The following is a 24,333-nucleotide window of genomic DNA, read 5'->3' on the forward strand; positions in this document are numbered from 1 at the left end:
AAACACTTACCTGTTTTGAATTTCCAGAAGGTGGAATGGAAGGCGGGAGGAGGAAAGAAAGCGGTGTAATGAGATACACCTTGATATTTCTCTCCCTGGGGAAAGTTTCCCCAGTCGGAGAGATGAGGTATGTGGGATAAGTGAGGGGACTGAGGAGCAACAGGGAGGTCCTCTTTTCTCAAACTGCCCACCTGTGCTTCTCATGTGGTCTGGGAGCTGATCTGAAAGCTCCTGGGGCTTCCCTGGGGCCTGGCTTGGCAGGGTTGTGGGTTGAGGCTGACAGAAGGTGGCAGAGAGAGCACAGCAGACTCTGTAGTCTCTGCAGAGGGAGCCCAGGTGAGGCAGAGCCATCTAGGGAACACAGATGCCCTTTGACAAAGCCAAGCGACACCAGTCACAGACATAGCCCAAATGCCAGCAAGGGGACCAGGGATGTTGTTCTGCAGACCAGAGGAGGCAGAAGGCATTTACGTGCAAGGATCCTAACTGTTCCCCACACCCCCATCTCTACCCTCCATGGACCGAGCACCATTTTCAAGAGAGAAGCCAGAGGAGGATGAAGTCATCTGGGAGCTAAAGCGTCCTTATTCAAGAAAGACTGAATACCACTTATCTAAACTTTTCACATTGGACTGAGCTACAAGCAAAACTGGACATTCTCATTTTTTCCCAGCTATCTATACTGGATGATGCCTCAGGAGGTGGGTCAGATTAGTTGCAGACGAAATTTAAAGAATTGCATTTTTCTCTGTCCACTTAAGACAGAATATGAAATTTTGTGTTTACGTGATTCACTCGTCAAACATGTTTCCTGAATGCCTTCTGCGTCCCATTTCCTGGGGATGCAGAGGTGATGAAGACGAGCATGGGCCCTGTCCTCCTGGAGCTCCTACAGAATGGTGGAAGACAGAAAACGAACACACACGTTTTGTGGAGTGGTGTGTGCCATGCAAGAAATAACGTGTGGTGTTAGGGAATAAGTGAGAATGGGAGTGGTGTAGCGAGGGCGTGGTCGCAAAGTGCTTCTGTGGGGAAGTGACCTTTAAGCTGATGCCTGAGTGACAGGAAGAAGTTAGCAAAGCCTAAGGAATGACATTTGAGGTGAAGGAAAAGTAAGAACCAGGTCTCTGGAGAAGGAACAGAGCTGATGTCTTGAGGAAAGAAGGTCATCATGGGTGGGGTTCAGGAGCAGCAGCAGAGGGGTCATTGATGCCACTGGGGAGGTGGGCTGGCTATGGGGCTGATTGCAATGAAGCCATGTGTGCCTTTGGCCAAACTGTGTGGGTCTTCAAAATGCTTAGGACAAGGCTGGGTGCAGTGGCTTATGCCTGTAATCCCAGCAGTTTGGGAGGCCAAGGTGGGTGGATCACCTGAGGTCAGGAGTTCAAAACCAGTCTGGCCAATATGGTGAAACCCCATCTCTACAAAAATACAAAAATTAGCCGGGCGTGATGGCGGGTGCCTATAATCCCAGCTGCTCGGGAGGCTGAGGTGGGAGAATTGCTTGAATCTGGGAGGCAGAGGTTGCAGTGAGCCGAGATTGCACCATTGCACTCCTGCCTGGGCAACAGGGAGAGACTCTGTCTCAAACAAAAACAAACAAACAAACAAAATATGCTGAGGACAGGCAAACCACAACTTCAAAGGAAACTGCCCCTCTCTTAGATGAGCTGTTCGAAGATGGTGTTTATGCATATTGAATCAGCAATGAGATTTTAAAGCTGGTATCCCTAACTTGGGTCAGTGTTGGGGTCCTAGGAACAATGGAGAATGTCTATCCTAGCAACAGAGGAAGTTGCTAAGGAGAAGTCACTGGACTTGTATTTTTAAACCTCAACCAATCCAGCCCAGATGAAAAATTACTCTGAATTGAGTGTTTGAAGCATAGCTTTTCTTTTTTTGTTGGTTTTTGGTTTTAGATATGAAATACATTTCCTTAAAAGCATATTTGTTTTCATTTAATTTGCAGGATGAATTTAATATATCTAAGGTATAAAATGGGTTTTAAGGAACAGAAGCCCAATTTATATTGCTGTACTTATTGGAAACAAGGCTTCAAATGACAACGGCTCAACTTTCACCCACTGTGCTGGAGCCAACTAGGTTGTAAATAAAGTCTCACCAGCATGTGTCCCTGCTCACGTGCAATTACACCTGCAATGCGCTGCTCTTTCTCTGCACAGCCAAATCATAATCATTCTTATAAGCCTACTTCAAATGGCTTCCTGAATGAAATCGCCCTGTTTCTTTGGCCCCCACGGAGACTGGCAGCCATCTTTGTGCTTTGAATTTCCACATTTCTTCCTCTCTGTTGCTGCAAAAATGGAAGCTTATGCCCCTCTCCCTACCCACTGCTTTGCAAAATGCCTTCTATCTAGGAGGTGCTCAATAACTGAATGCATTCCACACCCAACAATATTTTAAATCATAAAGAATCCACAGCCTGTTACCTCTCTTTGCATCTTCTCTAATCTGAAAAAAAGAAAGAAACCAACAAGTATTTGCAGTAATAAAAAATCCTGACCCATCAGTGTCGCTTTCCCTTTGTGTTTATTTCTTTTGAATTCTTGGATAGAAGTGGATTGCAGATGCTATATTTGGAGAGATGCGGTTTGTGCAAAGGAGGGTCTTGAAAAGGCCTTCGAAATGTGTCTGGCAAGGCTAAAATAATCACATTTTGCATTTGCACAGCATTTTCATTGTGTCTGTTTGATTAGGAGAAATAATCAGCCCAAGTGCTTCCCCAATGGCTGAACTGCTTTTGATGTGTCTGTGTTCTGAAGGATTATAAAACATCTTTGTAAATATGGGGTAGAGGCCATAGTTGAACTTGAAACTCTTTTGAGGAGCGGAATGTGTGTGTATATACATGTGCACGTGCCTCATGTTACAAAGGCTTTGTAATGACTGCACTGTTTTTCTAGAGATTTTTCTGGGGGCAAAGAGAAAACTACCTTTACGTACTTTTCAAGTACCTAAAACATTAGAAAAAAGACATAACCAACTTCTTAATTCATGTAATAACAGTTTGAATACCTATGTTTACCAGAAAATTTCAGCTAATAGAAATTTAGCTGGGAGTTGGGATATAATCAGGCTGTGAACTGCAAAAGAACTTCGTTTATATAAGGGCTCAGCAAACCATGGCCTGTCAAGTAAGACTGGTTTTTACATTTTTAAAGATGTGTGAAGAAGAAGAAGAGGGAGAAGAGAAAGAAGAAGGAGGCTATAAGACAGAGACCGTGTGTGGCCCATAAAGCCTAAAATATTCACCAACTGATACTTTACAGAAAAATGTGCCAACCCTTGATTTATGTAATCGATTTCTATTTTGCAGATGAAGAAAGCAAGGCTCAGATGGTAGCCTGCTTACCTAAGCTCACAAGGAGCAGCCTGTTCTATTAAAGGAGAACTGGATTCAAGTTTCTGCAGATGTGGCTTCGAATCCTATCTTTCATTTGAGCTAATATGGTTTTGTGACTGATAATAAGGTTTCCCTTTTGGCTCTATCATTCTAGAGTTCACAGAGAAATGTCTGCAATGCAATTCTAACATCAACTACCTGGAGTGAGGTCAGACTTTACAGGTTAAGGGCACAGTCCTCTAGAAGACTGTCCATGCTTCAACTACCAGCTGCAGGCTCCGGGGTTCCCAGACCACCTGCACATCTGACCAACTGGCTACATATTCAAGGGTCCCACTGCCCCTTCAAAGAACTCAGAAAAATGCTACACTTATGGTTACAGTTTTATTACAAAGGAGAGAAGTCAGGACCAGCCAATTGGAGACACAGAGGTTGAGGTCTGGGAGGGTCCTGAACATGAAGCTTGTGTGTCTTCAAGGTGTGTCTCTTTCTGGCGTATTGATGTGAATCACCAACCTGGGAGGCTCCCCTGAGTTTCAGTGTCCACAGGTTTCTCTTGGGGTTTCATTATGTAGGCATTATTAATTGGATCATTGGTCACATGAATTTAACCTCCATCCCCCTTTCCCCTCCGCAGAGGTTGGAAGGTCAGACTGAATCACCCAGCTCAGACCCCCAACCCTCTAACCACATGATTGGCCTTTCTGGGATGGCTGGACCCCATTCTTAAACCATCGAGCAACCCACCATGAGTCATCATCTTAGCATGAACTCAGGTGTGCACAGGGGCGTCCACCATGAATAACAAAGATGCTCCTATCACTGGGAAATTCCAGGTTTTAGAGGCTGCCTCGCAGGAACTGAAGACAAAGACCAGACATAGTATTGCACAACAGTGTCCAAGCCCGGTCTGACTCCACTTTGACTTTTCATTCTGTGCGTAAGGAGCACAGTTACAGCCTGACTGATGTGGGACGGCCTGTGTGACTGGCGATGGGAGGAAGGTGAGGGTGGCCTGTGTGACTGGCGATGGGAGGAAGGTGAGGGTGGCCTGTGTGACTGGCGATGGGAGGAGGTGAGGGTGGCCTGTGGACTGGCGATGGGAGGAAGGTGAGGGGGCCTGTGTGACTGGCGATGGGAGGAAGGTGAGGGTGGCCTGTGTGACTGGCGATGGGAGGAAGGTGAGGGTGGCCTGTGTGACTGGCGATGGGAGGAAGGTGAGGGTGGCCTGTGTGACTGGCGATGGGAGGAAGGTGAGGGTGGCCTGTGTGACTGGCGAGGGAGGAAGGTGAGGGTGGCCTGTGTGACTGGCGATGGGAGGAAGGTGAGGGTGGCCTGTGTGACTGGCGATGGGAGGAAGGTGAAGGTATTTCTTTCCAAAGTTTTTTTTTTTTTTTTTTTTTGAGATAATGAAACTTCTTTGCCAGGGAAATGGACTAGATGTGTCTCAAGCATGTTTTGGAGTTTTAAACATTTTGAATTAAGTTAGGGTGAAAATACTGCAGTTTGGAGTTAAGGATTTTGTTTCTGTGTTACTTAAGGCAATGCAACAGTAATAATTTACCCTTACGTTGACTCTTCTTTCGTGTTTAATCCCTTATTTGAAGTTCTTAACTCCCTGACTTATTTAGTTTATGCTTTTATTTATGGATGTTACATAAAAGTTATCATAAATAAACTAATACATACATATTATTATAATATTTAATATATTGGAGCAAATTTCAAAAACTTGTCAGCATTTTTCATTTTCTTCCCCAAAACCATCTCCATGGAATTGGTTTATGTAATGGATAGAAACTGGGTGTTGCCCTCACTTTTACCTGCTCCCCTGATAATGTGAGGTCCGCCATTGTCCCTGCTTCCTCACCAGGGACTTCCACATTCTTGTTGCCACACACACATTCTAAGTGAGTGAAATCATGAGGAATTTGAGTTGTTCAGTGAAATGAAAAACATGACCAATCGTGTTTAGAAGTTTAAAAATATGAGAATATACATTTTGTACAATGAAGTGAACAAAGTGCATGGAGGAGACATCAGCCAGAGAGCTAGAGCTGGTGGAGGGTGAGCTGCTGGAGGCACTGGAGCAGCCTAGTGAGCGTCCCTCCCCTTCCACCCCTTCATGCTTCTGTGGGTCACTGGTGTGTCTACTGTAACCGATCTGCTCTCCTCTGCCCTTCCCTGTTCTTCACCTGTCCTCTTATTGCTGGTCTCTGGTGGGCATTCTCTACCATCTCTCTTGATTTCCTAACATTCTGTTTTCTCCAACCCCGGGCAGAAACTCAGAAGGCAGGAGGAGGAGGACAGGGGTGCTTATCTCATTAGTCCTGCACTTCCCACCCACTTTGGGGCTTCATCAAAACCTACTGGCCCAGATGTTGCCATGAAAACTCTCCTCTGTCAGATTCAGCCTCCTGGGTCTGGGTTGTGGCATCTAACAGCATCTGTGCCAGATTATCTAAAATCCTGGGCACCTGGTGGTGATCTACAGGTCAATAGGAATTTGTCCTTCCTCTTTAACCCTTCTTGCTTTTCCATCTTATAGGGGAAAACAGGTTCTCTGCATACTGCTTTACCATACTAGTTAAGATGTGTGGTTATGAGAAGTTGATAGAATGATCCAGTGGTGGCTCATGGAACCCACACCCCCCAATGCAGCTGGGATCTTGGAGAGGACTGGACCTAGGACCCAAAAAACTGTTGGGGCTGTTTCCGCAGCTCTCCATGCAGCTGCCCCATCTCTATCTCACACAAAATCCTTTCTCTGTCTCCTGGGCCACTCAGAGGGTAGAAGATGGCCATGTAGAGACCTGGTGTGTGTACGCTAATAGGTCAGCCACATGCAGAAATGGTCCCTACTAGTTCCCATGTCAAAGTTCCCAGAAGAGAGACCCTTGGTGGCCCAATTTGGACCAAGTAACCATCCCTGGTCCAAAGAGCTGTAACAAGTAGACGGGATTGCACAGTATGACTCAGCTCGTGGGCTGCCTGGCTTTTATGACGAAAGAGGTCTGGTTCAAGGGAGACAGACAAGGAAAAGGCTGGTTCCATTTAAAAGGCACCTACTACATTAGCCTCTTATGTATTCATTTGGCATATTCTTTCAGACTGCCTACTGTGTGCTAGGCATGGTCCAGGGCACTCTATCCAGGGATGGAGCTGTGAACGAGACGAAGTCTCTGCCCTCACGGCCTTGACCTTCCACTGTCTTGTCTGCATTTCCATTTTGCAGGCTGGGAGCAAAGTTAGTGCTTTTCTCTTTGCTTACTCTTGTTCTCTTAGTTCTTTCCCTTCCCTTTGGTTTCTTTCTCAACTAATAGATATTTATCGAACTCCCACTCTCTGCTGACACGGTGCCTGATTATATGGGGGAGGTGTAAGCATATACTCATTTTATGTGGTGGTATTTGCAAAATGCATTAACTCAGAATTATCTCATGAGTCTGAATTTGAAACCTTAGTCATAATGTGCTTTGCTGTAGATGGTATAATGTTTCCTTGGGCAATATGTTTTCCACAGATTTTTTTGAAAATATTAATGTTTTTCTCTAATACAGGGTTAGGTTGAGATGAGGCCACTGAGGTAGAAAAAATTTATCTGAGTCTCAGGGACAGGTGCGGGGTGGTATAACTATTTCTACCTAGAAAAAAATCCCCAGATTTCCCCTGCCGTGGTATAGAAAGCTGTGTTGGCCTGAAGCATGCTAGGTAGGAAAGTGGGAGATATTATTCCGCTTCATTCTGTCATCACTATTTACTCATGTCAATAATTTTTTTCACTACAATATTTGTTATCCAACATCTAAATTCTTGTTTGGAAAAGTTATTGTTCCTGTTATTATTTCTATCAGTGATTTTTTTTTCTTTTGTCCCAGTCTTCTTCAAACCTCATTGGTCTCGTGTTTCTTCCTTTTCTGGTGCACACATTTAAACCTCACCTCCCCAGAGATCTTGCAGCGTTTTCTTTCTTTTTTTATTTTTGGTAGAGATGAGGTCTTGCTATGTTGCCTAGGCTGGACTCAAACGCCTGGGCTCAAGGAATCCTCCCAACTTGGCCTCCCAAAGTGTTGGGATTACAGGCATGAGCCACCGTGCCCATCTCAGGGTTTCGTTTTGAGATGTTTCTCATGTCCATCCTTTTATCCCATCCTCTGTTTAATTCATGCTTTTATCATCTTGCTTCTAGTTTATAGAATGTATTTCCTACCGGTCCCCTTATCTGAAAATTCTCCTCTCCTGCTGTTCCCCCTTTGCCATCACTGCTGGATGCTCTTCTCTCTGGCTCAGAAATCTTCTGTGGCCTCCTGTGACCTTCAGGACGAAGTTCAAGCTTCTTTGCTTGACATTGAGTCATCCACAGTCTGGCCACAGGCTATTTTTTTTGGTGAACTTCTTTTCTCCTTTTTCCAATTTGGACCCTCCGGGTTGATTTGTTTTTTTAGTTGGCCCAATACAATTTTGTCTGCTTGGGCCTTTGCTTAAGCTCTTCTTGCCCTTGTCCACAATGCCCTTCCCTTTCCGAATCCACACCTCACCCACATTGCCAGGCTCTTCTGTCTGTACTCAGAATCTATTCCACCACCTGCCCTCCCCCAGCACAAAGAAGCTGCTGACCTCTGAGCCTCCTTAGCACCTTTGGGCCCACTCTTGGTCACACACTGGTAAGTAACCAGGGTTACACCTTCATGCCTTAATTGAGGGAACATTTTCGAGGGCAGGAACCTGATCTTTTGTTTTTGTGTTCTCAGCGGCGTCTAACAAGTGATCCTGACTGGGTGCTCATCAGCATCACTTAGTGAGCTTGAGAAACAAAACACAGTGACCACAGAATCTGAGAGGGCAGGGCCCAGGAACATTGTGAGAGCTGCACTGGTAATACGAATGCACAGGGGAACTGAGAGCCACTTGGTGAGCAATGAACCACTTTGACCAAGCACTGTTCAGTGAACCCAGCGTGTCCCTACTGTTCTGGAGCTTGGGCTCCTGGGTGCAGTGAGACAGAGCATCCATAAATAAACTCAGGTAATGATGATATCTGGTACTGTGGAGGAAGACAAGGCAGGGTAAGTGGGCAGAGAGAAAAGCAATACTTCCATATAGGCTAGCTTCAAAAATATTCTCCATCTGTCTTACATCAGCAAATGCTCCAACACCTGTCCTTCCCTTATTGCAGTCCGGGAGCCCCAGCTGGTGGGCCAGACAGTCTTGAAGAAGGGATTCTTGCTCTCTGCTGCCGCTTGCTGATGAGTAGTGGACCAAGCAGTGTCCCATGGAGCCAGAAAGACCCCCGAGACTGGGAGGTTGGAGGGAAGGAGGTGAGGGATCATGTCTCAGTGAGGAATAGCCAGGGCATTGTGGGCACACACGAAAAGCAGGAGGAAAACTGGAGTGTGCCTGGCCTGTGACCAGGGACCCGGCTTGAGCCCCGGAGCCTGCATCCACGAGGCGTCCCCATCTGGGTGAAGGGAGAAGCCTTAGCCCACTTCAGACTTAACTCTTACTTAATATTCAGAATAATATGTCAGCTTTCAGTAAACGAGTTTACATTTCGCTTGTCCCTTTCTTAGGATAAAGATGATCACCCTTCTAATCACTTTAAAAAGATGATGTAGCCAAAACTTTCTCTTTCAAAGTGTTTCTCTATGACAGTGAAAAGTATTCTTTGTAACAGGGAAGTGAAGGTTTGCTTGTGTAAGATGTCAGTTTTTTAATGATGTGCAACGTCCGTTTCTTTAATCGTTGGAAAGCATGGCAAGTATTAGAGGGCTAATGTATATTTAAGAAAAACAAGGTAAGGCTTCATCTGTAGGGTATTAATTTTTCTGAAAAGACGCCTCTCCTCTGAAGGTCACTTCTCAAGCTGGGCAGCCCCTTCTAACAAAGGATGCTGCTTTAGAGTTGGAGATGAGGTTAGGATCTACGTGCCTGTACCAGTTTCAGTAATACCTGGATCCTTCTCTAGGTCTAGGCTGGAACGTCTCAAGTGAAGGTTATTGGGCGGCGGGGGTTTGGGGCCACCCAAAAAGGCTTGACCCATAGGACTGAAATCAAATACTGAGCTAGGCTGGCTTGCCACGTAGCCACAGAAACAGTAATTTAAGCAGTAAAATGAAAGCTGGCGCGCTGGTCCAGAGCTGGGTTGGGACAGCTAGTGTACTCAGTTCTCCAGGTGCATGTAGGGAGAAGAGCAGTGGATCCCTTGCAGACCATGGTGGGAGCAAGCTCTTCACCCTGGGGTCTGGGAAGCCCATTTTTACTGCCCAGAGGTGTGCTTTCGCCATCTCCTTCTGCGGTGGCTGCTTGCAGGGTGCATTCCCATTGCTGCTGTCTCTGTTCCTAAGGAAGATCAAAGGAGCCCAGAAAACCCAGTTCCAGAGCTCAGTCCCCAGGACTAGAGGGTACGGTCGGCCAGATGGCTGGGGGTACCGCTGGGGGTCTTGGCGCCCCCGCCATCCCCGCGCGATCGCCCTCCCTGGCCTCGTACACAGCTTGGGCGTCCAGCCCGGCCAGGGCCCTGCAGGGAGGGAGCGCAGGAGCTGGGGGCGGCTCACCCGGGGCGGGGCTCGCTCCACAAGCGCCGGGGGCCGCGCGGGGCGGGGCCGGGGGCGGGGCCGACCGGGGCTGCGGCGGCGGCGGCGGCGTCTCCAGGGGGAGCCAAGGTACATAGGCAACGCCCGCCTCGCCCGAGCATCCTTCCCCGCCGGTGGCCGCCCGCCCGCGGCCCGCGCTCGCCGCCTCCCGCCTGGCAGTTGACTTCTTTGTGTCGTATTCTCTGCCTGCGCCCTGTCTCTGCAGGACCAGTTCGTTCTTCTTTGGGCTATAAGAAGGCAGAGGATGAGATGTCCCGGGCCACGTCTGTTGGAGACCAGCTGGAGGCACCCGCCCGCACCATTTACCTCAACCAACCGCATCTCAACAAATTCCGCGACAACCAGATCAGGTAGGAGAAGGCGGCCGGCTCGCGCGGAAGGCGGTGGAGTCGCAGCTGGGAAGGGGCTCGCCCTCCTGCGCGGGGCTTGGCCGTGCACCTGGCCGGCCCCCATCCATCTCCAGAGCCTTCCCCTGCCCCCTCCCCACCCCAGCAGCCCGCAGTGCAGCCCCGCGCTTCCAATGGGCTCGTGCGAATGCAGCCCTCACTGTCCTCTCCTGCGCATCCGTTCTGCGCCCAGCCTGCCTGTGAGCCCCGAGAAGTTTTCCCTCTAATGTCACCGACAAAAATGAGGTCTCTGCTCTTTTCATGCCTGGGCTTCCTTCCCGGAACCCCCTTCTAGCCTTGTTTTAAGCCAGTTGATAGCTCTCTTTAGCAATTTGCAGACCATGCTATGGGGGACGTGCTTCATCAGGGAATCCCACAAGTCACAAGGACTCACATTCAGTTGTCACTGGCCCACGACAATTGTTAAGAGGTCTTCATTTGCTGGGAAACTTCGCCCAGAGTTAGCAGAAAGATGGAGAGAAGCTAGCGTTTAAATGTCTACTTTTGCTGGCGGCTATGTCACACACTCTGGCTATAGCAGCTTGGTGAATCTTCATAACCTCTTGAAGCCGGCCAGGAGACTGGAATATAAAGACGCTAAATAATGTACCTATAGTCATACAGCTCCTAAATGGCAGACCTGGAAATTGAATCCAGCCCATCTGACTGCTAAGGGTAAATTTTTTTTCCTGCTGTGCAAAGCTAGTTCTTTAGCACGGGTGTGTGTACATTTTCAAATTTCATTAAACTTTCAGGCTTAAACAACTTTGTATCTGGGAGTGACTTCAGAGGATGTAGTTCTGTGAGCTGCTCAGATCACCATGCTTGGGTGTAGAGAAGTTCAGTGATTTATCAAGTTACACGTAGATTATTGACAAACCTGAGTTCCAGTCCAGTGTTCTTTTTTGAAAGACAAAAACTTTGTTATATGTTCAAGTATTCCACTACTGCACTAACACTTGTACAGACATCTTAGCCTGACATCTTTATTTAGAAAGGTCAAGCTGTTGGACGTTATTGGGGTAGAATAATGGTGCATATTATGTGGAGGTGGAATTTTCACTTATTAAAGGGGTGTTAGATTATGCAGCTTTATTTTGGATTTTAAGAATGACAGTTGGGCATATTTTATACTTGAAAGTGTAACTTAGAAGAATAGCTGAGTCCCCATTTCAGAATGTGTGGGCTTCGTTTAAGATACAGAGCATCAACCACAGTGAGTTACCACTTCACTAACTAGGGTGGCTCCAATCAAAAAGACAAATAACAAGTATTGGCGATGATTTAGAAAACTTGGTACCCTCATGCATTGCTGTTGGGGATGAAAAACGGTGGAGCTGCTTTGGAAAACAGTTTGGTAGTTCTTCAAAAGGTTCAGTGTAAAGTTCCCATATGACCTAGCCATTCCACTCCTGGGTATATCTGCCCAAGAGAAATGAAAACCTACGTCCACACAAAAACTCGTATGCATATATTTCACAGCAGCATTATTATGAATAGCCCAAAAGTAGAAGTAATCTAAATGTCCATCAGCTGATAAGTGAATAAATAAAATGAAGTATATCCGTACAATGGAATACTATTGGGCCGTAAAAAGGAATGAAATATTGACGCATTGTACAACATGGATGAGACTTGAAAGCATTGTGCTAAGTAGAAGAAGCCAGTCACAAAAGGCCTCATAGTGCATGATTCCATTTATATGAAGTATCCAGAAGAGGCAGATTTATAGAGTTATGAGGTAGATTCCTGGGGCGGGAGAAGAGGGAAAAGGTTGGAGGGAAGTGGGAATGACTGTGAATGTGGCTGAGGTTTCATTTTGGGGTGATGGTTGCACAACTCTGTGACTTTACCTAAACCATTTGGAATCCTGCCCTGCTCATATAGTTCCATTTCTTCACACCTTCTCATATGTGTTTCTATTGAATTGCTTTCAAAAAGGTGATTTTCTAAAATATATACACTGTATAAGGATATGGGAATTGAAGAGCTACTTTCCTTTTTACACTCTAGTGTGTTTTCAAGTTGTAGTTTTGCTTAATTCCTATGAATTCCTTTAATTTTGTTATCCATTTGTGTATGCCTAAGTCTGGGAGAATAAAATAGAGACCTTTGTTTTTGTCTAACTTCTTCTGTTTTAATGGAAGAGAAAGATTTTTTTTTTTTTTTTTTTTTTGTGTGACGGAGTCTTGCTGTGTCCCCCAGGCTGGAGTGCAGTGGTATGATCTCGGCTCACTGCAGCCTCTGCCTCCTGGGTTTAAGTGATTCTCAGCCTCCCAGGTAGCTGGGATTACAGGTGCCTGCCACTGTGCCCGTTAATTTTTGTATTTTTAGTAGAGACGGGGCTTCGTTATGTTGGCCAGGCTGGTCTCAAACTACTGACCTCAGGTAATCCACCTGCCTCAGCCTCCTGAAGTGCTGGAATTACAGGCGTGAGCCACCACGCCCAGCTGGAAGGTAAAGATTTTTAAGAGCACTGATCATGGAGCTTCACTACCTGTTCTGTAATCAAGGTTGAAAGTTGACCCAGACTGATTGTATTATTAGCCAGAGGGATTCCGAGTGACTGCCTGCTGTGCAGTTTCATTTGTACTGTTTTGAGAGAGGCAGAGTAAGTTGTGGATGTACAGTGGGTCAGTTAGGAATAAAGTAGGCAGTTACCAACTATTCTATTTAAAGCTTTATATAAGTATGTAATTGAATTAGTTGAAATATGTTACAATTCATATAATTTCTGAGTTCATGGCTTATACTGTGAGCATAAGTTTTTGTGTGCATTGGATAGGGTCTAAGAAATGAAAATGTGGTCCTTGATGTTCTTTAAAATGGCCTTTGAGTATTTGGCTCACCTTGACGGTGTGTTTAAATAGGAATTACTAATGGTTATCAGTGACTTGTAGTTTTTTAAAAAATTGATTATAGGTCAAGTGCAATGGTAACCTGTAATCCCAGCAGTTTGGGAGGCCAAGGTGGGTGGATCACTTGAGGCTAGGAATTTGAGATCAGCCTGGCCAACATGGGAAAGCCCCATCTCTACCAAAAATACAAAAATTAGCTGGGTGTGGTGGTGCATGCCTGTAGTCCCCGGCTATTTGAGAGGCTGCGGCACAAGAATCACTTGAATCCAGGAGGTGGAGATTGCAATGAGGCAAAATCACACCACTGCACTCTGGCCTGGGTGACAGAGCAAGACTCCGTCTCAAACAAACAAACAAACAAACAAAAATGATTATAAAGCTTCTTAGCATTATGGTGTAAGGATTTTAGAAAACGTCGAGCCGTGTTATTTTAGCACTTTAATGTTACTGAACTCAAGTTAGGCCTTTTATCTTGGCCATGAATGTTTGCTAAAAGTTAGTAAAGCTATTCAAAGGAATATTTTTATAAAAGGATAAAGGATTTCTTTTTTAATACAGTTTTTCTGGAGAAAAGGTTAATGGTTTTCTTAGAGGCAGGGGCATGGAGAGTTTATCCCAGGTCGCTTGCGCCTAAATTGAGCTCTTTGAAAAGACAGGACCACATGGGATAGATGAGGCTCAGGCTAGTCTGCAGACTCAGGGCTGTCTGACTTACCTGAATGTTGTACCCTCTGGCAGGCCTGTCCTCGCTGGAACAGAGTTCTCTCCCCTACTTTCCTCAACCCTAAGCCTGTTTTGGCTTGAAACCCTCTGGATCATAGCAGTTGCTCTGCGCTTGCCTTTCTGGGCAGCTGGCGTTTGACTGGGAATGGGAGTTTGATGCAGAGAGAGGGAGGGCAGCGAGGGGCGACATGCTGTCATTCAGGACAGGAATTCCATAGCCCAAGGTTACTGGAATGGAATTGATGTGACTTAAAAAAGAGGGTGGGTCTGGGGAAATGCCTAGAAAGCAGGAGTGAGATCCCCTCTGGGGTCCACTGTGGCCTTAGCACCCCCAGGGGAATGCACTACATGAGAACTCCAAATTCTGGCCAATTCCTTGAATTTTTGGGAGGGACTGTGCCATGTATGTAGATGTCTCACCAAACCTTGTTCTTGTTCTTGGCACTGAAAGTAACACCAGTGTTTGATCCGAAGCCTGTGGTAGGTTTATTAAGTTTTTCATTATTGAAGCCAATAAATTCAGATGATGGAGAATGATGAAGTAGTCTTTTTCTACTAGGGATTGATTTTCTAGGACCTTAACTATGAGAACAATAACTTTCCTCATCCTCTAGAAGTGAATAGTAATTAATGGGATTCAATGTTTATATACATATGTAGGATTATGTATGTGTCCACCTAACAAGATCTCCTTTTCCTGAAGTGTACAATCATATCTCCTTTCAAATGTTTTAAAGGTTTTAGTGCATAATTCAGCCATCTAAAGTATACAGTTCAGTGATTTTTAATATATTCACAGAGTTGTGCAAATATCATCACAGTCAATTTTGGAACATTTTCATCACCTCCAAAATAAATATTATACTCTAGCTATCATCTCCCATCCCTTCCTCACCCCACCCCTAAGGAACCACAAATTTACTTTATATTCTTTTTTTTTTTGAGACGCGCTCTGTCGCCCAGGCTGGAGTGCAGTGGCCGGATCTCAGCTCACTGCAAGCTCCGCCTCCCGGGTTTACGCCATTCTCTGCGTCAGCCTCCTGAGTAGCTGGGACTACAGGCGCCCGCCACCTCACCCGGCTAGTTTTTTGTATTTTTTAGTAGAGACGGGGTTTCACCGTGTTAGCCAGGATGGTCTCGATCTCCTGACCTCGTGATCTGCCCGTCTCGCCCTCCCAAAGTGCTGGGATGACAGGCTTGAGCCACCGCGCCCGGCCACTTTGTATTTCAATAGATTTCCCTGTACTGGACATTTTGCATAAATAGCATCATATCCTTTTAAGTTAAATATTAAATGCTTACGAAAGCTCACTATTTAGAGGAAACGGGTGTTGAATTTTTAATTTTATATATCTAAATTTTCAAAAACGTTTAAAGTTAAAATTTTTTTTCCCCCAGAAAAATCTTGAAATAATGTACTGATCAAAGGAATGAGCAATACTTACGTCATCACTATCAGACATATGTAATCTTTCTATGTGATTATCAGCATGCCATTTGAAATAGTGAATTTCAAAGCCATAAGGCAGTTTTCTTCAATATTCGAAATGAGGTCTTCAAAGCTAGTTAGGAATGTTTACAGTTACTCAGTTTTGAATGACTCATTCATTTCAGGTGGGCGTTTTAGCTAGCAAAAACTTAATTACAGTGATAACTCGAGCTTTGTCAAGTTACTGCATTTCTTCAGGTTGGTTTGCCTTAAAGGAAAATTACTTCATATAAATTTTTGATAAATTTTTGTTGGCTTTGCCAAGGTAAATTTTAAATAGAGTATTACCTTTACAGAAAAAGGAATTGAGCACTGTGTGCGAGGTTGGCACAGTATCATTGTTTATAATATTATGCTGAGATCCTAAGTTTTTTTTTACCTTGTTTTTTTGGTTGTTTTGTTTTAACTTATATTTTAGGTTCAGGGGTATGTGTGCAGGTTTGTTATACAGGCAAACTCATGTCACAGGGGTTTGTTGTACATATTATTTCATCACCCAGATACTAAGCCTAGTATTCAATAGTTATTATTATTATTATTATTATCTGAGACAGAGTCTTACTCTCTTGCCCAGGCTGGAGTGCAGTGGTGCAATCTTGGCTCACTGCAACCTCTGCCTCCTGGGTTCGAGCCTTAGCCTCCTGAGTAACTGGGATTACAGGCATGTGCCACCATGCCTGGCTAATTTTTATATTTGTAGTAGAGACGGGGTTTCGCCATGTTCGCCAGGCTGGTCTCAAACTCCTGACCTCAGGTGATCCACCCGTCTTGGCCCCCCAAAGTGCTGGGATTACACGTGGGAGCCACTGTGCCCGGCCTCAATAGTTATTTTTTCTGCACCTCTTCCTTCTCCCACCCTCCACCCTCAAGTAGGCCTCAGTGTCTGTGTCCTTCCTTGTGTCCATGAGTTCTCATCGTTTAGCTCCCTTTTGTAAGTGAGAACATGCGGTATTTGATTATCTGTTCCTGTGTTAGTTTGCTAAGGATAATGGTCTCCCCCTCAATCCACGTTCCTGCAAAAGACGTGATCTCATTCTTTTTCATGGCTGTGTAGTATTCCATGGTGTATATGTACATTTTCTTTATCCAGTCTGTCATTGATGGACATTTAGGTTGATTCTATTTCGTTGCTGTTGTGAATAGTGCTGCAGTGAGCATTGGAGTCCATGTGCCTTTATGGTAGTAGGACTTATGTTCCTCTGGGTATATACCCAGTAATAGGATTGCTGGGTTGAATGGTAGTTCGGTTTTTAGCTCTTTGAAAAACCTCCAAACTGCTTTTCACAATAGTTGAACTAATTTACACTCTCACCAACAGTGTACAAGTGTTCCCTTTGCAATCTCACCAGCATGTGTTAGTTTTTGGCTTTTTTAATAGCCATTCTGAGTGGTGTGAGATGGTATCTCATTGTGGTTTTCATTTGCATTTCTCTAATGTTCGGTGATCGTGAGCATTTTTTTTCATATGTTTGTTGGCCGCATGTGTGTCTTCTTTAGAAAAGTGTCTGTTACATCCTTTGTGCACTTTTTAATGCTGTTGTTAGTGTTTTGTTCTTGTAAATTTGTTTCAGTTCCCTATAGATGCTGGATATTAGACCTCTGTCAGAAGCCTAGTTTGCATATATTTTCTCCCATTCTGTAGCTTGTCTGTTCACTCTGTTGATAGTTTATTTTGCTGTGCAGAAGCCCTTAAGTTTAATTAGATGGGATCATAATTCTAAAATAATATTTTTGTCTTAAGGAATAAAAAGAACAAAATAATCTTCAATAACCAATTGGTCCATGAATAGTGGAGAGAGATTATATATGTGGTACTAGATTCAATGTCATTGAGTCCTGTGAGGATGAAGAATTCTCTAAATGTTTTAATGCTACAGAATTTATGTAGGATCTGGTCTTAATGCACAAGCTGCTTATAGTTTAGCAAAGAAGCAATACCAGCATCCTAGTTAGAATCATAACTTTTTTTTTTGAGATGGAGTCTCACTCTATTGGCCAGGCTACAGTGCAATGGCGTGAACTCCACTCACTGCAAACCTCTGCCTCCTGGGTTCAAGCGATTCTCCTGCCCCTCAGCCTCTTGAGTAGCTGGGATTACAGGCACCCACGACCACGGCCCGCTAATTTTTGCGTTTTTGGTAGAGAACGAGGTGTCACCATGTTGGCCAGGCTGGTCTCGAACTCCTGACCTCAAGTGATCCTCCTGCCCTTTCCTCCCAAAGTTCTGGGATTACAGGCATGAGCCATGACGCCTGGCAGAATCATAACTTTTTTTGAGTGATGTAAAGATCATTATCTTAAAAACCAGGTTTACATAATCTCTGGTTTGAGATTGCAGTTTATCAAGCTTGACAAAGGTGAAAGTATTCCTCATCAAGAGTAATTGTTGATGTTGAAATAGTCTCAAGATTTTCCTTCTGGGTATGCTGCTTTTGGTTTAGAAGCAGATACACTTGGGTAATTTCCAAGCCAGGCACTGTATTTTCTGAACGTGAATGGCACCACAATCCTGAGTTCTTATTTTGGATGTACCAGCAGCAATTAATGCCATAGAAGAATCTTGTAATGAGAACTGTTACCAGCTTTACACCCCTGGACAAGTCTTTTGAGGAATCCTGCAGATGAAAATACTGGAATTGAGGGAGCTTTGGCGTGGTACATTCCAGGTAACCATTGAATGTGTGAGCTTTCTTGAAGGGTATTTTTAGCAACAGAAAAGCCTTTCAGCATTGGGCTAGTTTTATATTTGGTGTTTCTAAGGAAACAGCAAATGTCTGAGAGGACAGACTTTCATGGTGATTTCTTTATCAGGTTGACCCCTGTGTGGGTGGATAATGGAGCCCAGTTTGAATTTGACCAAAGAAACATCTGTGCCATTCCCACTGTTTAAAATAGGTAAAGGCATTTGGTTTGAGAATTTTGGCCAGTAATTTATTTCCCCTCTCTCCTCTTCCCAAATTCTGTTAACTCTTATTGTCTGCTGTGAACTTGGGAGCATTTATGATTCTTGATTAAAAAGAATTAAGCATCAGGATTTGTGAGACAAATTAAAATTCAACCAGAATCGGAAGAGACCCAAGACATGTCAGGTAAGTACTGTGTGGGTCCCTGAATTGGATTCTGGAACAGAAAAGATACATTGGTGGAAAAACTGGTGAATCTTGAATTAAGTCTGTAATTAGTTTAGCATTGTGCCAGTGTTGCTTTCTTAGTTTTGATAATTGTGCTATGGTGATGGGTGATGTAAGATGCTAACATTGTGGGGAAACTGGACGAAGGATAGATTTCAGCTCTATTATTTTTGCAACTCTTCTACAAGTATACAATTTTCAGCCAGGTGTGGTGGCTCACACCTGCAATCCCAGCACTTTGGGAGGCTGAGGTGGGCAGATCAACTGAGGTCAGGAGTTCGAGACCAGCCTGGCCCACATGGTGAAACCCCATCTCTACTAAAAATACAGAAATTAGCCAGGCGCAGTGGCAGGCACCTGTAATACCAGCTACTCAGGAGGCTGAGGCTGGAGAATCGCCTGAACCCAGGAGGCGGAGGTTGCAGTGAGCAGAGATCGCACCATTGCACTCCAGCGTAGGTGACAAGAGTGAAACTCCATCTCAAAAAAGAAAAAAGTGTACAATTTTCTCAAAACTAAACAAATCTTAAAATCAACTAGAAATGCTAAACTCTTGTTTTTCTATTGAATACTTTGGTAAATGTTTGGGTCTTTAATTGGAAACAGACACGATTTTGAAGGGAAGATGGTCAGACGGAAAAAGGATCAATATCTTCCTATGTTTGTTGTGATGAGTAGATGGGAAAACCCTTGCTCTCTGGGCATCAGAGAACATTCCCTATGCTCACAAACAGCACCAAGGGTTTGCCTAATGTCTGATCTAGTTGCTTAAGTTGAAAAACTAGGTAGCAAAGTAGACTGCTCTGTTTCTGCTCAGTTTAGTCATGTGAGCTTCTGTGTCGTTATCCAGAAAGTTGCATCTAAGTGTTTGTTCTACTACTTCTGGCTGAGTCACTCAACAGACAGCAAAAGCTGACTCAGAAATGCTAATCAGCAACCCTTTCAAGAGGGACAATGCTTAGAGAGAACAAAAGGAGAGGTCTGACCATTGTGGGGATGTAGGGATGTTTAACAAAGAAATTTCCTGAAATCCATGAGGTTGGGTTTGGTCATTCAAATGCTGACCCATTCTTTTCTCTTAAATGAAAGCCAGCTCTTCAAAACTGAAATCATACGTTTTTAGCCGGTACTATTTTATATTAGATGTCATTAAAAATGATTTCGGGCTGATTTTGGGATGGCGTTAGTCATTCTGATGGATTATTCTAGGCATATTCAGTATACGTGTAACGTATACTATCACTTGAAAGACTTTTTTGGAGACCATTGACAGGTTTCAGCTTAGAAAAGACTTCAGCTTGAGAGTGGACCTAACTCTCACGTAAGTTCTCTGTCTATATCAGTGGTCTCCAAAACTTTTCCATTGGATGTCCCATTTGTAGATCTTTTTTTTTTTTTTTTGAGACAGAGTCTTGCTCTGTCACCAGGCTGGAATGTAGTGGTGCGATCTCGGCTCACTGCAACCTCTGCCTCCTGGGTTCAAGTGATTCCCCTGCCTCAGCCTCCCAAGTAGCTGGGACTACAGGTGTGTGCCACCATGCCTGGCTAATTTTTTGTATTTTATTAGAGATGGGGTTTCACCATTTTGGCCAGGATGGTCTTGATCTCCGGACCCCGTGATCCACCCTCCTCAGCCTCCCAAAGTGCTGGGATTACAGGCGTGAGCCACCGCACCCAGCCTGTAAAATGTTTTAGGATGAACCTTTGATATTTATATTTTATATTTAAAACACTCGTATACATGTGCTATCATTGTTATTACTGAAGACCCAGTATGTATTACCAAGGTTCTCTGTTAAGAATTGTGGATGTAAATACATAGTGTTCACAGTCTTCTCTATTATTTTGAATGTTTTTGGCCGATTTGTCAGATTTAATTAAATTACCCTAATGTTTAACCTAGTACAATGGTTTTAAAGAGCTTTTACTAGGAATGTAGGTGTCAATTCTGCTGCTTTTTATTTTCTTGTAATTGCATTATTAATAAGTATCATTTCCAATTTGTGGTTTTGTTGCATGACTCGTAAGCCATTTGTTCTTTTGGGAGGGTTAATTTAGTTTAAGTTAGATAAAGTGATCCATGACTCCACCTAGCTGGGGCCTGAAATGTGTAGTAGTAAGGAGAGAGACAGACAGGGAGGGTGTCACTGTTGTCCTTGTATTAGCTCAGGCTGCCATAGCAAAATACATAGACTGGGGAGCGTAAGCAGGCGTTGGTCTTCTCATAATTCTAGAGGCTGGAAGTCCAAGATCCGGGTGCCAGCATGATCCGGTTCTGGTGAGGGCTCTCTCCTGGCTTGCAGATAGCTGCCTTCTTGCTGTGTCCTCCCAGAACAGAGAGAGTGAGCAAGAGCAAGAGTGAGGGAGAGACAGTCTCTAGTAAGGGCACTAATCCCATCTTGAGGGTCCCACCCTCGTGACCTCATCTAATCCTAATTATCTCCAAAAGGGCCCAACAATAGGATTGCATCACACTGGGGGTTAGGGCTTCAACATATGAATTTTAGGAAGGACACAGTTCAGTCCATAGCACCACTTACCCTTCCCATTTAAGGAGGTTCCTCTCCAGCCACATTACATAGTATCATGTTGGGACACCAATGTCAGTGCATTTAATAAGTGTTCCTGAAGCTTATTTTTTGAAGGTCTATATAAATATAAGCTCTGATAGCGTCTTTCCAAACCCCACTTGGGAGCCACCTGCTTTAGATTCAGTTGATTAGGGCCCTCCTTCCTTAGAGGAAAGTCATCTGGTCAGACCCAGTCTGACTTTTACTTTAGGCCCCGGGAACTCTGCGACTGATTATAAGTCTTGTTCCTTAAGTACCATTCGTAATCCTACATTTGGTATATGTGAGTTAAGCATTGCAGTCCCTCTCTGTCAATAACTGGGGGTGTGTGGTTAGTGGCAGCACTGCAGGGGTGGGAAAGTAGAAGGATGGGGCAAAGCTGCTGGTAGAGAGCAATAAGCTGGGCCTGAAAGATGAGTAGGAGTCAGCCTGGAAACTTGGGTGGGGCTTGGTGGGGAGGGCAGGCCAGACATGGGGAACCCCACGTGCAGAGGTGCAGAAGAGTGTAATGGCCATGTGTGTCTTCCTGGAAAAGATGTGGAAGAAGAAGGTGATGTGGTTTGGCTCTATGTCCCCACCCAAATCTCATATGGAATTGTAACTCCCATATTTCCCATGTGTTGTGGGAGGGACCTGGTGGGAGATGATTGAATCATGGGGGCGGTTCCCCCCATGCTGTTCTCGTGGTAGTGAATAAATCTTACGAGATGTGACAGTTTTATCAGGGGTTTCCACTTTTGCATCTTCCTCATTCTCTCTTTGCCTGCTGCCATCCGTGTAAGATGGGACTTGCTCCTCCTTGCCTTCCACCATGATTGTGAGGCTTCCCTAGTCACGTGGAACTGTAATTCCAGTTAAACCTCTTTCTTTTTTAAATTGTCCAGTCTTGGGTATGTCTTCATCAGCAGCGTGAAAACAGACTAATATAGAAGGGATGATGGACAAAGTGCTGTGAAAGGCCAGGCTACTGCAGACGAGCTGCCGTAGCCAGGAAAATCTTTTACGGGCCACGTGACAAAGTGATAGTACTCGGGTTTGATGTGCACGGCCACCTGTTCTGCATTTAGAATAAGCACATGAGGCTGCCGTCATTGCCCAGGAGGAAGTGCAGGGCTGTACTGCTGCAGGAGAAGAGAATCACTCCGGATGGTCAGCAGTGGGGCTGAGGAGAAGAGAATCACTCCGGATGGTCAGCAGTGGGGCTGAGGAGAAAAGAATCACTCCGGATGGTTAGCAGTGGGGCTGTAAGTGGACAGCACTACGCGAGTGTGATTCCCAGGTTCCAGTGTTTGTGACGGGGAAGGTGTTGATGCTGTTTCTTGTGTTTCTGAGTTTTGTTTTGAACTATTTTGAACTGTGGACTGGGGCAAGGTGATTGACCTCAGAATAGCAGAAGGCCCCTTTCACTCCAGTAGGACACCACCCAGGGGAGCAGAGATACACGTATAGGGGGAGACCTCTATTGGCTGCGTCATGAAGGAGCTCCTTCCTCCAGCAAGGTGGGGGCAGCGCTGGCTCTGTTGGAGAGACACCAAACTTTTGACAGATCTTTCCCTACCTCTAGATCTGTTTGGTTTCAAGACACTCCAATTAGTAAACTGGAAGTAGAATAATGTCATAGCTTGTAGCATGGTGAGAATTCGATGAGAACAGCTGGGCACAGTGACTCACGCCTCTAATCCCAGCACTTTGGGAGGCCAAGGCAGAAAGATTGTTTGAGGTCAGGAATTTGAAACCAGCCTGGGCAACTTAGTGAGACCCTATCTCTACAAGAAAAAAATAATTAGATGAGAATGTACCTGTTTAAGGCCGCACTGTGTAAGAGCTCACAGACTCACACAGAATTGCTCATTGCCACCAGTTACCTGGTAATGACGAATGTTGTTCTTCTTTGCCGCTCATTTTGCTCTCTAATTCTTTGATACCCAAAACAATCAATTATAAGCTGTAACTCAGGGAAAAGGGAAGTGGACTTGCATATTACTCTGCCCAAGAGTTATACGTTGCCAAGAGGAGAAATATGCAGGCTGAAGAATCACAAAGTACGTTTTGGGCATTAGGGTCTTTTGTACGTATATATTTTCTAGCCTGTAACTGCTAGGAACAAGCAGGCTGGACTGCGAGCGTAAGGCAAATCTAAAATGTGTTTGAGTGTGCATGTGTGGATTGGTGTGGAATCAAGAAACTGGCTTCTCCTTTTGGTGTCGTGAAAGAACACAGTTGCATATAAATTCACATTGAATTCACTGACACCTCCTTCCGCAAACACCAAGATGCTTTATCATAGAATAGTTAAAACCTTAAACTTGGTCCACACGTATGACTAGAGTTTTACCTTAAACTTGGTCCACACGTATGACTAGAGTTTTATTGAATTGCGACTCTAAAGTCTGCATCTGTGTCTTTCTACCCTCCCTCCTTTTTCTCCTTCCATCTTGTTTGGGACCACCAACTTTTTGGCTCTGTGGGGCTCTGCTTTGAATATCTCTGAGGAACTTGGCACTGTGCATAGTATGGAAACTGAATACTTAGTTGTAGATTCAATGACATAAAGGAATATTTTTTTTTTTAAATTTTTTCTTTTTTTGAGACAGAGTCTCGCTCTGTTGCCCAGGCTGGAGTGCAGTGGTACAATCTTGGCTCACTGCAACCTCCTGCTCCTGGGCTCCTGTAGTCCCTGAGTAGCTGGGACTACAGGTGCCCACCTTCAGGCCCTGCTAATTTTTTTTGTATTTTTAGTAGAGATGGGATTTCACTATGTTGGCCAGGCTAGTCTCGAACTCCTGACCTCAAGTGATCCGCCTGCCTCAGCCTCCCAAAGTGTTGGGATTACAAGCTTGAGCCACCGCACCCGGCAGGAATATTCTTTAAATTATTGAATAAAAGATATGACTCTTCTGTTCTGACCCCAGTGAAAGGTGGAAGTTTTGAAAGTATTGCTGTCTAGCATATGAAACATGTTACCAAGCTTGACAGTTTAAAAATAGAGCTCTGTATTTTAAAGCAGTAAGGCCATTTGCTGAGTAGTATCACAATTGTTTCTCTAGTACTCAGCCTTGTTAAAACTGCCTCATACTCGTTTTTCATGTTACCTTTACAAATTAGAATTCGTTAACGGTTCTAACGTCGATGTACCAGAGTAAATTAAATGATTTCACATAATGAAGATGCCGTGGTGAGGGCAGAAAGATGAACTTCTCTCAGTATCACTGTTTTGAC

The 24,333-nt window shown here is 44.6% G+C and overlaps 1 protein-coding gene across 1 annotated transcript in view; it reads left to right on the top strand.

Annotated features, from left to right (window-relative positions):
• The window catches only part of ATP8A2 (ATPase phospholipid transporting 8A2), a 649,053-nt gene that overhangs the window by 95,095 nt on the left and 529,625 nt on the right, over positions 1-24,333 (top strand). The window contains exon 2 of the mRNA XM_033236971.1: positions 10,163-10,307. Within this exon, the coding sequence (XP_033092862.1) occupies positions 10,163-10,307 (145 nt within the window). The remainder of the gene's footprint in view (positions 1-10,162; positions 10,308-24,333) is intronic.

This window comes from Trachypithecus francoisi, unplaced genomic scaffold (assembly GCF_009764315.1).
Source record: "Trachypithecus francoisi isolate TF-2019V2 unplaced genomic scaffold, Tfra_2.0 Contig01461, whole genome shotgun sequence".
NCBI lineage: Eukaryota > Metazoa > Chordata > Mammalia > Primates > Cercopithecidae > Trachypithecus > Trachypithecus francoisi.